This window comes from Pristiophorus japonicus, chromosome 10, assembly GCF_044704955.1.
Source record: "Pristiophorus japonicus isolate sPriJap1 chromosome 10, sPriJap1.hap1, whole genome shotgun sequence".
Lineage (NCBI taxonomy): Eukaryota > Metazoa > Chordata > Chondrichthyes > Pristiophoridae > Pristiophorus > Pristiophorus japonicus.
The window spans coordinates 41,477,562-41,491,846 of record NC_091986.1 but is presented as its reverse complement, the minus strand read 5'-3'; the positions used below and the strand labels follow the sequence as shown (position 1 = coordinate 41,491,846).

The 14,285-nt window shown below is 41.3% G+C and overlaps 1 protein-coding gene across 1 annotated transcript in view; it reads right to left on the bottom strand.

Moving 5' to 3' along the window:
• Positions 1 to 262: 262 nt before the first annotated feature.
• kpnb3 (karyopherin (importin) beta 3) overlaps positions 263 to 14,285 on the bottom strand; it is a 56,253-nt gene continuing 42,230 nt past the window's right edge. The window contains exons 17-26 of the mRNA XM_070891760.1: positions 12,559 to 12,680; positions 10,325 to 10,421; positions 9,399 to 9,571; positions 7,751 to 7,862; positions 7,526 to 7,581; positions 7,189 to 7,311; positions 6,874 to 7,093; positions 4,971 to 5,199; positions 1,602 to 1,743; positions 263 to 1,220 (exon numbers count right to left, since the gene is read on the bottom strand). Coding sequence (XP_070747861.1) covers positions 1,134 to 1,220; positions 1,602 to 1,743; positions 4,971 to 5,199; positions 6,874 to 7,093; positions 7,189 to 7,311; positions 7,526 to 7,581; positions 7,751 to 7,862; positions 9,399 to 9,571; positions 10,325 to 10,421; positions 12,559 to 12,680 — 1,361 coding nt within the window. The 3' untranslated portion in view covers positions 263 to 1,133. The remainder of the gene's footprint in view (positions 1,221 to 1,601; positions 1,744 to 4,970; positions 5,200 to 6,873; positions 7,094 to 7,188; positions 7,312 to 7,525; positions 7,582 to 7,750; positions 7,863 to 9,398; positions 9,572 to 10,324; positions 10,422 to 12,558; positions 12,681 to 14,285) is intronic.

The following is a 14,285-nucleotide window of genomic DNA, read 5'->3' as shown; positions in this document are numbered from 1 at the left end:
GCACTAACTGTAGTGCTATTCTCTGCCTCTGAACAGTAGCACCACATGGCCAACTCTAAAGTTTGCACATCTCACCAAAAAACCTTTCTACTTAAGAGCGCAAATGTCTCCATTTCCTAGTTTCAGGTTTGCATTTCCTATAAAACATACATTGGGTTGGAAGTGGCAATGTACTGAAATGTGAACGAAAATCATTGAAAGCAATGGTTGAAATATAAATAGTGCACCTTTTGAATGCATATAAATCTGCAACACCAAGCAATTTAATAATGTCACTTTTATTGATGCAATTTTGAAGTTGCATAATAAAGCAAGGTACAATTACCAATTTGTCTTTAGAAATACCCCAATCTCGTTTTCCCTCACCCACCTCTGGAAACAAATTAGCAGTGGCGGAGGACCGTCTCTGTGGGAAGGTGATATTTCACAATAGCTAAGTCACCATGTAATTCATTAGCAGATCTGTCTGTTCATGGACAACAGGACATCAAATGAAAACTGCGTTCAAGTTAATAAAGGCGCACGTCACGTAGATTTGCCATTGCATTTGATCGTTTATTGGACAGAGGTAAATGAGGTGCTGCTGGACACGTTAAAGAAATTCACATTTCAGAATTGTTTGCAGGATAGCAGTCGGCACTCAGAATTAAAAAAAAAAGAGGGCGGGATTATCTAAACAATAGCACAAATGAGAGATCTTGCATGCCGCGGTTTTAACAGGCAGGAAAATCTATTGCCTATCCGAGAAAAGACAATCGCCACACTATTTAGTAGTACAATACTAGATGTATAGAAATATCTTACCAGTTCAATGCACACCAACACTAGAGCAACTTGTTTCAAAATAGTTATGGCTGATATGAGAAAGTCCTTTTTTGTTTAAACTGACTGCATTTGTGCCATGTTTTGGTGATACAAATAGAAAAATAACTATCAGTGCTGTTAGGGGGTGGGGTATGAAGATATTCCTCTGTAATTTGCAGCAAGTCTTGTTACACAAATGTGCTGAACCACAGAGCTTCCTGCTACTCACTGTGGTCTGCATAAGTGACCCACACAACAGTTCTCTCAGAAGAGGGAGAAAAAGGACAAATCATGAATGATTTTTGCATGTTAAGAATATTTAAGGCCGTTCAAGCAGTGTTCAACAGATTTTGTATCGCTGCCTGCTGAGCTTCGTTGAGCGATGTCATGCACTCGGTCCACAGTGCCCCTGAACCCTGAAATCAAAAAGGGGAAAAAGAAAACAGGCCTTTCAGCAAATTCAACGCAGGATATTTTCAATCCAGCATAATACGTTTTGACAGTTAAGCAATCGCTACCCTCAGTAAGTAAACTGCATGTGGTATGCTTTTAGTGTCCATTAAAGTATAGCGAGAAAAAAGAGACTGTGCCAAGTATGTTTGGAAATGTTTAAGTTATATACACACATTTTTTAAAAAAGCACATCAAGTATTATGCAACATACATTCAGTTGGTACATTGTAACAAACCAGTCTGTTTTAACGGTAGAAGTTTCCCTAACTATTTTGAAATTGATAATTCTCCAACCTCCCGCCCCCCCCCCCTCCCAACCATTAGTTTTGTTTTGACATACTAACCTGTACTTGTCGAATTACATTGGCCAACCGTTTGCTACAGCCATCTTCATTCTTTATAGCTTCATTAGTAAGGCCATCAGCAATGATAGCAAACACTCTAGGAAGGCTGGAATTATTAGGCCCAAGCACAATCGGATTGTTACTGCGGAGAAAACAGTACAATGATTCTGCATGTGTAATCAGGGAGCGAGCTTTGAATTTCAGCAACAAAATTTGCCGTTTCACTCTCCCCAAACTATTTGCTAAAATTAGCCATTTTCCCCCTTGTTCTATGCCTTCGTAAATGTTTTTCCATCGGTAGTATCTTTCAGTTGTGAAAAAGGGTTTATACCCAAAACTCTGCAGCCCCATCTCTCCAAGGTCTTTCAGCCTCAACCCTCAGAGAACGCTGCGTCCCTCCAATTCTGGCCTCTTGCGGATCCCCGATTTCCTTCACCCCACCATTGGCGGCCGTGCCTTCAGCTGTCTGGGCCCGAAGTGTTGGAATTCCCTGTCTAAACCTCACCACCTCTCTCCTTGAAACCTACCTCTGAGCAAGCTTTTGGTCACCCAATATTTCCTGATGTGGCTCGGTGATCATCAATTCTTTAGGATGCCTACACTTTCTAAAAAAAAAATCAGGGTCATGCTTGCTAAGTCTAGGAAAATGTGAATAGTGTGTTGACACCCCAGAGCACCTGCTTTCACTGTGCTGTAGCACCACCGAGAGGCTCACATGTGCATACACAGCATCCAGTCCATAAACTACAGCAGCAACAGTTAACTTTCAATTATAACCACCACCACCCAATCTGTCTATGTTATGCTGGACAGCTGCTTATAAATCGGGCGAATGGCGCTGACTATTTGGCATCACTGTAGGAAGGCAATTACAAAGGTGCCGGCTATTTCAGGCAGTTTGAGTAGCTGTGCAATCTCGCAAGTCCTCACCCTCCCTATGCAAGTCTGAACAAGTGACGTTAATTGTCTATCGAGGAGCAGTTTTGCCCAGTCCAATAAACTCGGGTGACCAACAGGCAAGAGCTCTTACGAAATGGGAGGTTGTTGGGAATACGGCGACTTGGTGTTCCAGATTCAGAATCATCTTCCGACCGCCTGCCCCGTCATAGCCAAAGCGCCTTTTTAAACGGTTCCAGGGCTTTAATCTCAGCAAAGTTTACAGATTTGTCAGTGTGCTGACTGCTGGCACAAGGCCCCTTCCCCTCACCATTGTTGGGATAAATTGTTTTGCAGTAAAGCTAGGGTAAGCAAATGCTCATCCATGAGATTTGCTCTTGCGCTATGGGGTTGTCAGGGAGTCCGGCACACACAGCTCAAATCGCGTTAGGACGAGCGCGCCCGCTTTAAGAGGTGGGGACTGTATACATCTTCAGGAGCATTCAGTTGACTCATAAGCTAGTTGCTTCAGTAATAGCTTACAGTACTCAACATACCGGGGGTAGAATTCCCTTGGGAGCTTTCCCAGTCAACACACAAAACTTCAGTACGTAAATGGAGTTTCTGTCACCCAAATTCCAGCTTGGGAGAACCCCCCCACCCAACATTCCCTATAGGAGGCCCTACATCTCTGCTGGTCCTGCTCAGCCCAGGATCAACTTTTCAAAGGCCTTGCAGCCCCTTAAAGGGACCACACACAAAAAAAAAGAGAGAATATTGGCCCCACCCACCCCAAGGAGATGCCCCCCAATATTGGTGGGCCACAAACTAGGACAGCAGCATTTGAATTATTCAGTTCAGGTTCCATCGCCGCTTGTGATGTGTCTCCGGTTCAGACTTAGAAAGAGAATCAGGATCTCTCATCTACGCTTTAGCACTAAACTTGTACCCTCGCATCCTTTACCCAATTAAAAAACACCAGAGATAGATTCAACTCAGCCAAATATATTCGGGGTTCCACAATATGCATCCTTTTGTGACAAAGGCAATTTGAACACATGAAAGTTAAGATTCCTGTTCTGATAACTCTTAGTCAGGTCATTTTAGCAGGATCCTTTTAAGGCATTGGAGCTAGAAGTGGAGGCAAGTGGGATCCACTACCCCTGTGCGCAAATTATTTTGAGACTGTCAGAGTGGGTTAGGAAAGAATGACGTTGGCATTTCCCCAGAGTACTGGTTAGCAATCTCCTCTCAGGGCTCTGTCAACATAGTTAGAAGCCAGTCGTGAGAAGATGCACAAGCTTCCTTCCGGTTTTCACAGAATCATAGAATAGTACAGCACAGAAGGAGGCCATTGTGTCCATCGAGTCTGTGCCAGCTCTTTCCAAGAGCAATCCAGTTAGTTCCACTCCCCCAGCTCTTTTCCCATATCAATGCAACTTTTTCTCCTTGGGAGTGTTCATCCAATTCCTTTTTGAAGGCTACTATTGAATCTGTATCCACCACCTGAGACGTCAAACCAAGCTCTCTCAGGTGGATGTAAAAGATCCCATGGCACTATTTCGAAGAGCAGGGGAGTTCGCCCACAGTATTTATCCCTCAATAAACATCACTAAAACAGATGATCTGGTCATTGCTGTATGTGGGAGCTTGCGGTGTGTAAATTGCGTTTCCTACATTACAACAGTGACTACACTTCAAAAGTACTTCATTGGGTGTAAAGAGCTTTGGGACGCCCAGAGGTCGTGCAAGACGCTATATAAACGCAGTTTATTTATTTTCTTCCACCTATGTTTAACCTGGCTTCTTCTGCAAATCTTCAATCTCCCAACATAACAGAATTTGCACCGGGGGAAACAAAAGGGTGGTTGACTGAACCAAGCAAGATTAGCAACAGGACCAGGGAAACAGACATTACTTTCTGAATACCATGACTTTGTAGAAGAGGAGATTATTTGGTTGTTTTTGTTCTTAGAAAAAACACTGCATGAACAAAGCTAGATGACTTGGAACGGGATGCCATGTCCACAAACTGAAATCATGGTGCTTTTAGTACAGCAGCTCATAAGCTAGGTGTTCGAATCTTCTATTGGTTTTAGATCATAATTCACTGTACATGAACATAATTTATAAGCTGATTACATTAGTTCCCAGCTCACGGTTACAATAATGATCAGCATCCTTTTAATCCCCCTTAAATATTTCTAGAGTTTAAAAGCGACAGACTTCATCAACCTAAACGCTCCCTAAATAAAGTGAAGCCTCTTTGAGCACAAGAGGTTAAAATCAGTAAACAAACATGATGATCATTTTAGAATCATACAGCACAGGAGGCCATTCAGCCCATCGTGCCTGTGCTGGCTCTTTGAAAGAGCTATCCAATTAGTCCCACTCCCCCTGCTCTTTGCCCCAAAGCCGTACAAATTTTCCCTCATCCTTAGACCACTTCACAAGTTATTAGCCGGAATCAGAATGATGAGACATAAAACTTGCCTTTCAATAAGATCACACAAATAACTGAAAGTGTGAACTGCTTCTTCCTTGTCTTCATGCAGTGGTAGCCACGAGAGCCAATGAGGTAAAATCTCATTCACATTTACACATTCTGGTCTGCACTTCATTACTTTTCCTACTGCTGATATGCAGTTTTCTGTTGCATTAATATTTTCTTTGGTTTTGGACCCTTCCATTTGGATAACTCCTACCAGGAGTGGAATTGCTTCTGATGGGAGGAAAAATAAATAGCAATTGTTATGATTCTGCTACACAGATCTGACAAAATCTAACACTCTCCTTTCTGTCAGCTGCCCTCCTCACCACCACGACCATCACCCCCCAACCACAGTCTGATTCCACACAGACAAGACAATATCGGCAGATTATTTAATTGCCGATCCTGACCCTTGTTCTCGGCAATGCCTACAAGCGTGCATTCTCCAGGAAGGGCTCACTCGATACCAGTGATAAAGACCTTGGCACGTCAGCATCCAGCCTACACATGCCTCAGCTGCCTGCAGCACTCTGAGCATTGCCCAGTGAGCTAGAGTGAGGATCAAAGCTTGAACTTTGGTGCTCAATGGATTTACCACTGATTTAAACACAGTTCAACAAAAACTCAAAACCACCGATTATCAATTAGATTGAACAAAATTTGGAGGACACAATTTGGCAACCAATAAATCTTTCAATTCAAGCACGCCCCATCAAAAGTTGTTCAATTGTTTTAATTTTTTTTTAAGACAAAAGACAAAATATGGTTGAGAGAACACTTGCTTTTGTAACAATTAGACTACATAAATAAAATGCAGCTATAGTTAGAAATTCCAACTCCATGCCACATTTATCCAAAATAATGCCATTGTGACTACAGGACTTTGTCAACAGAGACAAATGTAACACATGGAGGTGCTTTTAGTTAGTATTAGAGGCATGGGGACCGAAGTATTTCTTGTCCTAATCCTCAATATTGTTTGTGGAAAAACTCCTATTTATTCTAAAACTGAGAAAGTGGAATTATCATCAAACACTATTTAACCCATTAATTAATTCGATATCAAAACATCTTTATTCCCTGCAAGCGCAAAGTGGCGGGGGGGGGGAGGGGAGATAAATAAATCTCAAGTTAGATTCCACTACAATGGAATCCCAAATCAAAGCCACTTTCAGTTGCAACATTGAAAGTTAAAAGGAGAACTCTCTGTGCAAGCCGACTTGATTATATTTGTTCAACACAACAATCTTGGCAAAACTATTAAAAAATTCAAATAAAATTACACATTGCATGCATTTCTCTCACTACAAATTAATTATATGGCACCATTTTTAAAACAGGCTCCCTCTCCTGCACATGAGAGAAAAAAAGTCACAGCGGATAAGGTTACAGGAAAACATTAATAACTATCTAAAGTTTTACGCAATCTAGGTTGCCACTGGCTTTTGAAAAGATCAGAATCCCTTTTGCGGTCAGAATGAAACAAAACAGCATGTTTCAGACAAAACTGCTACATGCTCATGGAAGCAGCTCGGATCCAGCGCTTATTTCTAACACCAATAAAATAGTTAGCCGCAGTTCAACTCTCAAGTTTCTGGCCCCTCCCTAATGGTGCACGCTCACGGTGAAATTTGATAGAAAGCATTGGTGACCAGATATGGATTAGATTGTTTAAACTGCTCATTGTCTGTTCATAAATGAAGACTCCATTTGATTAAGCAATGCTAAAATCACTGCAGCATCCTGGAATTAAGAGAATGTCAATACACATTGTAAAAAGAGATGCACAGCTAGAAGAACATTAACATCACATGCTCAGTCTCTGCTTTAACCCCACATTGTTTGTAACTCAGCTCTTTTGTTGTTCAACTGTACAAACAGAAAACCATAACCCATTAAACCTACCAGTACAGAATGGCCTGTAATTCTCTCCACCAAACTGTGCCATAACTCCAATGCCATATGCTGCTGCTTGTCTGACCTCAGGACTGTTGTCACAGACGTATTGCAACATGGGCCTCAGGAAGTACTCTGCATATTTAAAGGACGTAGGACTGCAATGCTCAATTACATCATCAAAGATGCATAAACCCCACTGCTTGTCTGCCCATGGCCTGTGTGGACACTACAGAAATGAAAAGTATGCATCAGCTTGAAAACATTGGGAGAATTGGAGTCAATGTCAAAAAAAATCTTTGAATTTTTTCGCTTCAAACTTACGATTAGATTGACTATTAGTGGTAGAATTTGTTCAAACCATGGTAGCACTTTTTCTTTGTAACAGCTGAACATTGAGTGCAAGATGTCCGAAATTTTAGTTAATATGTAAACATCACTATCATCCTGCAAGCAATTAAAACATTGCATTACATACACACAAATTTTAAATTTGCTTCTGGTAGCCACAGTAACACAAAAGGCCATTTCAGAATTCATATCAAGATCCTCAAACAATTCTCTCCCCGCAACCAAATTAATTTGTCACTGTAGGAATATTATTATAGCAGATATGTTTATTATTTAACAATCTAATAAATAATTAGATACAAAATATTACTTCGTCTTGTAAGTTTTCTTCAACTTGTTCATCATAGTCTTCATCTTGTCTTTTTGCTAAAGGCAAAAACAATGATTAAATTTCAACGTTGTAAGTTTAAGTAAAAATCTTGCATACAGAATAGGGGAGAGAGAGAGAGGAGAAAGCAAGGTAGAGAGGAGACAGAATAATGCACAAACATCATGAAGTGTGACCAACACCCCTAAAGATGCATCACATTTTTACCTTGTCTCAATTCTTGATTTTTGAAGTGTTCCTCCAATTTCCCCTTCATAATGTTTCCCAGTTCCTCGAGATGTTCCTTGTTTAAGCATCCTTCACCCATCAACTCTACACACTAAAGATCAGAGAGAAACGTGCAAGAACGGCATCAAAGTAAGATTTGAGCAGTGAAGTTAGAATTGAAATGGAGGAGAGCACAGGACATTAACATGTCAGAACAGGTCAGGCGGTGCATTTAATCGTATGGTATCTTCAAATAAATCGGTGAACATTTTGACTAAATAAATAGATGCATGGAAACATTTGAACCCAGTTAATTTTACTTCAGGCATTCAAATAAGTGACTCAAGCTTTGCTCTTTCTACAACATTTAAAGCAGCCCGACATTGCGGTCAGGTAGTCCCTTCCTCAGTGTGCCTTCCCCACTCGAGGCTGTGACCAGTGCATTTCTCTGATCACTGCACTGGTGGATTTCAGCAGCTCCTGCATTTGTAGCTGCAGTTAAATGCTTGGTGGAATCCTTTCATCACATTTAGGGAACTCTTTGGCTATGAGCACTTTTTGAAAATATATATTCGGAGCAAAAACTGTCCAGATGGCATTAGTTTTTTTTTGGGAACAGTGCAGGCTGAGCGGTAGGCTTTTAAAATGCAGGATGAGCATTTGTTTTGCACAGATTCCAAACGGCAAATTTACCAGCAATGCCTGGGCATTCAGGAAGACCGTTAGCACTGTGGTGTAGACATTACTCTCCTGATCTTTACTGGTCTTAGAAGGTAGGTAAGCAAGAGGTTACAAAGGAAGAAACTCCACCCAAGTTTGCTAGGGCCCACCAAAGTGGGCTTATGCCTGTGTACAAGTATTCTTAATTTGTGTAAATAATACACAATCAGAAGTTATGTCTCTCATCATACTTGGTGAGATCACATCTGGAATACTGTGTACAGTTTTGGTCTGCTTACCCAAAGGAGGGTATACTTGCCTTAGAGGGAGTGCAACCAAGGTTCACTAGACTGATTCTTGGGATAGGGATGGATTGTCCTATGATTGAGTAGACTAGGCCTATATTCCCTAGAGTTTAGAAGAATGAGAGATGATCTCATTGAAACCTATAAAATTCTTAAGGGGCTTGACAGGGTAGATGCTGGGTAGATGTTTCTCCTGGCTGGGGAGTCTAGAACCAGGGGCCAGAGTCCCACAATAAGCGGTCGGCCATTTAGGACTGAGCTGAGGAGAAATTTGGTCATTCAGAGGGTTGTGAATCTTTGGAATTCTCTACCCCAAAGGGCTGTGGAGGCTCAGTCGTTGAGTTTATTCAAGATCGATAAATTTTTGGAGGGGAATAAATAGGGCGATAGCGTGAGTGAGAAGGTGGAGTTGAGGTAGAAGATCAGCCATGATCTTCTGTATGTTTTTCCTATTGCGGAATTAAGCAGCTTTATGAATCAAAGGATATTGCAAGGTAGGAAAACTGGAGCCAACACTGTTCAGGTAGCAATTAATGCAGGCTACAGCATCTTGTAGCAGCATAACCATTTCTTCCTCCATGTATGATCCAAATCCTGTTGATATGAATCTTGAGGTATCCAAATGCTTTTTTCATGCAAAATAAACTTATATCAAGTTTCCTATACTCTACATAAAAGATTACCTTTGCAAAGGAATGCATAATTTCAGAAAGAACATCAGAATCCGGCTCTGTACCAATCCCTTTAATGAGAGAATCACACATAAAATGCCACATTTGTGTCACATACTCAGGCCCTTGGACCCGAGCACATTCGAGTAGCAGAGGCATCGATTCAGCTGCAGCAACACGAACACGTTTCATGGTCAAGGAAGACAGCACAGTATTAAAGATTTTAAAAAAGGCAAGCAAATTTAACCCACTGTCAAGGGGACTCAATATTAAAAATTCAGCTGTTTCCTACATTACAGCAGTGACTACACTTTCATTGGCTGCAAAGTGATTTGGAACATTGAGGTCGCCCCATGTAAATGCAAGTCCATCTATTTTTCTTTCATAACCTGGTTCTAAATCAACTACTACATGATATTAGAATTTTCTTTTCTTCAAAATCGATTTTATTTATTATTATTTTTTAATATAAAAAGAGTACCTCATACTAAATTTTCATATTTGTATTGTTGAAAACATGTATACAATAATTAAGTTTAACGTTCCTGCTAAGCCGAGTGACCGCAGGGGTCTGGAGATCCTGCACAGGCCACTCAGCGGCTTTTACATGGAAGAAACCACGCATGCGCGGAAATTTGAATGGGCCATGCAACCAGTTAAATGGACCGCGTACAATTTTATTTATTTATTTTAAAGGGAACATTGATTAAGTTGTCCCAACAGCATTTAACATTCACATAGAAAGTTTTAAAAATATACCACTCCATTGCATATCATAACACTTTTCATATACTTTTATCAAAATACAACACATTTTTTTTAATAAATAGAAATAAGACTTTTCTCCTCATTTTGTTACAGGGCCCAGGAAAATGGCAGGGGGGCAGGGGGGTGTAATTTCTTTAAAATTACATACATTTCTTTGAAAGAAAGGATATCATCATGAAAGTAAAATTTAAGAAGCGGCACCATCAGTTTTACCACTTGCTCCGTGTACTCGGCAAACCCTTCCTTCAGCTCTTTCGCATAACACACCTGAGGACAGAAATGGCAATTTGTTTATACCGTTTATTTCCCATTTGGCATTTATTTCCCCATTAAGATAGTGGTGAGCTGCCTTCTTGAACCGCTGCAGTCTGTGCGGTGAAGGTGCTCCCAGTGCTGTTTGGGGAGGGAGCTCCAGGATTTTGACCCAGCGACAACGAAAGAATGGCGATACATTTCCAAGTCAGGATGGTGGGTAACTTGGAGGGTAACTTGCAGGTGATGGTGTTCCCATGCGCCTGCTGCCCTTGTCCTTGTCGGTGGTAGAGGTCGCAGGTTTGGAAGGTGGCGAAGAATTTACGAATGACACCTCCGTGCCCAGAGAGATTCAAAAGGTCATTGTTATCGTCTGATAATACTTACATTTTCTCAACGCGTTATCATTCAGAGCCATGTGTTAGGAGAGGTGGGACCAGACAGCTTGCACAGCCTTGAAACCCCAGGCAGACACTTGAATGTGGATTTTCTCCCAACATAACAAACAAGTTGAAAGAGTACTCTCAAGCCCTAGTATGATAGATAGGATTCCTGTGATGTTAAAGTGTTGGAACATCACATCCAGGTTCAATTCTTTCCTTGCCCGATATCTCGGGTACATTTTCCAGCATGACAGTCCAGCATCCACACTTGTAGTGAGCTCTGGATCACCTTCAGGAATGGGACCAATACAATTTTTTCTTCCTTCTCAAGGCCTTGAGACCCTCGCTTGTGTCCCCCTGCCCCAGCCGAGATACTTCTCTGTTCCACTCCCACTCTATCCCCAGGCTCCTACGAAGCTCACGGAACAGCATCGTATCTTTTGATCATGCACTTTACAACCTTCTGGCCTCACTGAGTTCAACAACCTTGGATCATAACCACCGCAGGTGCTGGTAATGATTCTGCTGTAGTCATTTTCAGCTCCTCTAGACCCATCTCTCGTTTCTTTACTTGCACCATTACCATCTCTCTATTGCTTTGCGCCACCATCCCTTAAATCACACCTAGCTTTCAACCGAGCCTAGATCTTTCTTCCCTTTTGTTCTTTCCTCCCCTCCCCACTTTCCCTACCTTTGTACTTGCTTAAAAACAGTTAAATCTCTAACTTCTCCCAGTTCTGAGAAAAGGTCATCAACCTGAAACATTAACTGTTTCCCTCTCCAAAGATGCTGCTTGACCTGCTGATTGTTTTCTATTTTCTGTTATTTTAAGGGAGATCGGGGTCTTCCTGATCTGGTGTATGGTGTAGTGCATTTACCGCCCAAACCATTGGGTTAAAGTTTCAAATGTTCGCTTCTACCTTCCTTACACCAGCCAGAGTTAGCAAAACCTTCCAACTTTCCAATCCAGCTTTATAGCTCTCAACCTCACGGGTACAGTAGCATTGTGGTTATGTTGCTTGACTAGTAATCCAGAGACCTGGACTAATGATCCCACCATGCAGCTAGGAAGTTCAAATTCAGATAATTAAATAAATTTGGAATAAAAAGCGAGTAACTCCTGGATTGTCATAAAAACCGATCTGGTTCACTAATGTCCTTTCGGGAAGGAAATCTGCCGTCCTTATCCGGTCTGGCCTATGCGTGACTCCAGAACCACAGCAATGTGGTTGACTCTTAACTGCTCCTCTAAAATAGCCCAGCAAGCCACTCAATTGTATCAAAACCACTACAAAGAAGTATACGACTCCCTTCCCAACAGCACTGTGGGAGCACCTTCACTCCAGACCACAGCGGTTCAAGGCAGCAGCTCACCACCACCTTCTCAAGGGCAAGTAGGGATGGTCAATAAATGCTGGCCTTACCAGCGATGCCCACATCCCATGAACAAATAAATAACATTTTTAAAATTATAACTATGTTCCTAAAAATGACTAAAGCTTGGGTTTCCTTTTAAAAATGTGAATTTTAAATAATACTCACTGCCTGGACCTAAAGGAATAAAAATGGTACTACAGGCGTACTGTGCAATAATGTAGGCATTGCATTTTATTCCACCCGCAATGCTCAGCTAATCTAAACCTGATGTTTAAGTCTCTCCCAAGTAATTGTATATCATGCTCAGATAACTAGAACCCCATTAAAAAATTTAAAACGATAAATAAGTCTAACATGGGCTGCGTTAATCTAATAGTCAAGCTACCACTTACCAACATTTGACAAGCCGTTGCTTTCTCCTCTAACCCTGCGGTTTTGATTCCAAAGCTCTGCTGATCACCAAGGTTTACAAATTCCCAGCCATCATCCTCACTCATGTTCTCCATATCTTGTGCTAATAAAAAAATTAAAATGTACTTTTAAACATCATGCTTAACAACTTGCATTTATATAGCACCTTTAACATAGTAAAAACATCCCAAGGCAGTGTACAGCAGTGTAAATTAGACAAAATTTGACACCGAGCCACATAAGGAGCTATTAGGACAGGTGATCAACATCTTGCTCAAAGAGGTAGGTTTTAAGGAGCTTCTTAAAAGGAGAGCGAGGTGGAGAGGTGGACAGTTTTAGAGAAGGAATTCCAAACCTTAGGGCCGAGGCAGCTGAAGGCATGGCTGCCAATGATGGAGCGATGAAAATGGAGGAAGCGAGAGGCGCCAGAATTGGAGCAGTGCAGAGATCTGAGGGCTGTAGGAGGCTAAAATACCACTCAACACAACTGTCCCGGAAAACACACTTCTTTCTATTATTGCCACGTTAAACATGGACCAACTGTGAAGCCAAAAGCAAGAATAGAATTACATAGAAAGGCCATTTTGTTAGCTCTAGTACAGTAATGAACACAAGTTTAAAAAAACTTTTCCCTTCACGCAAAATGAATTAAAATTCATTGTTTAGTGCCCTGGTATTTGTTCTATTATTATTCAAATTTTGGGGAGGGTGTCAAAAAATGACATTTATAAAAAGAGCAGAGCATAATTGTACACCCATTTTAAAAGTGCAGATATGGTTGTTATACACCACTGTCACAATATCAATTAGGGAGCCATTAAATCCGAGCTAGATGATTTTTCTGCCTATTCTAATCTCAAGTTATTGGCTGTTTTATATAGTATATATAGACTTGTATTTCTATAGCACCGTTCACAACCTCAGGGCATCCCAAAGTGCTTTGCAGCCAACGTAGTACTTTTGAAGTTTGGTCACTGTTGTAATGTAGGAAACACAGCAAAATGACGATGACCTGAATCTATTTCAGGTGTTGGTTGAGGGATAAATATTGGCCAGGACACCAGGGAGAACGCCCCTCAACTTTGAAATAGTGCTACGGGATCTTTCACATCCACCAGAGGGGGACGACGGGGCCTCTCTAACATCTCTGATGAACGACAGTGCAGCACTTCATCAGTACTGCACTGAAAGTGTCAGCTGAGATTTTGTGCTCATGTCTTTGGAGTGGGAATTAAACACAACCTTCTGACTCAGATAAGAGTGCTATCCACCGAGTCACGGCTGATACCTTAATATTGAGCAGACTTCCACAGAATGGAGTTCAAAGACCTTTTTCTACCAATTCATAACTTGACAGCTGTTGACTGAAGACATTGAACACCAGCACAGACAGTATATTAGTTTCAATTTTAACAAAACATTAATTTGTGAATTGAAGACACAAATGAACCAAGCTTGCTTGGAGGGTAGAAACCAACTTGTTTTTGGAAACAAAGGGAACAGTAGGTTCCTTCTGCGAGCGTGGCCTCCATTTCAAAAGGTAGAGGCCGATTCTCAGCAACTATGCAAAAGCTTATCTACTGCCAAAAGAACACATTGTTGGTGCTCAAACGTTACTGCCACTCTGTTAGGAAACTGTTTGGTCTTGTCTGAATTTTGATGCAAGTGTCACAAGTTTAGTAACAGTAACTTCAGCCTACTCGAAGCT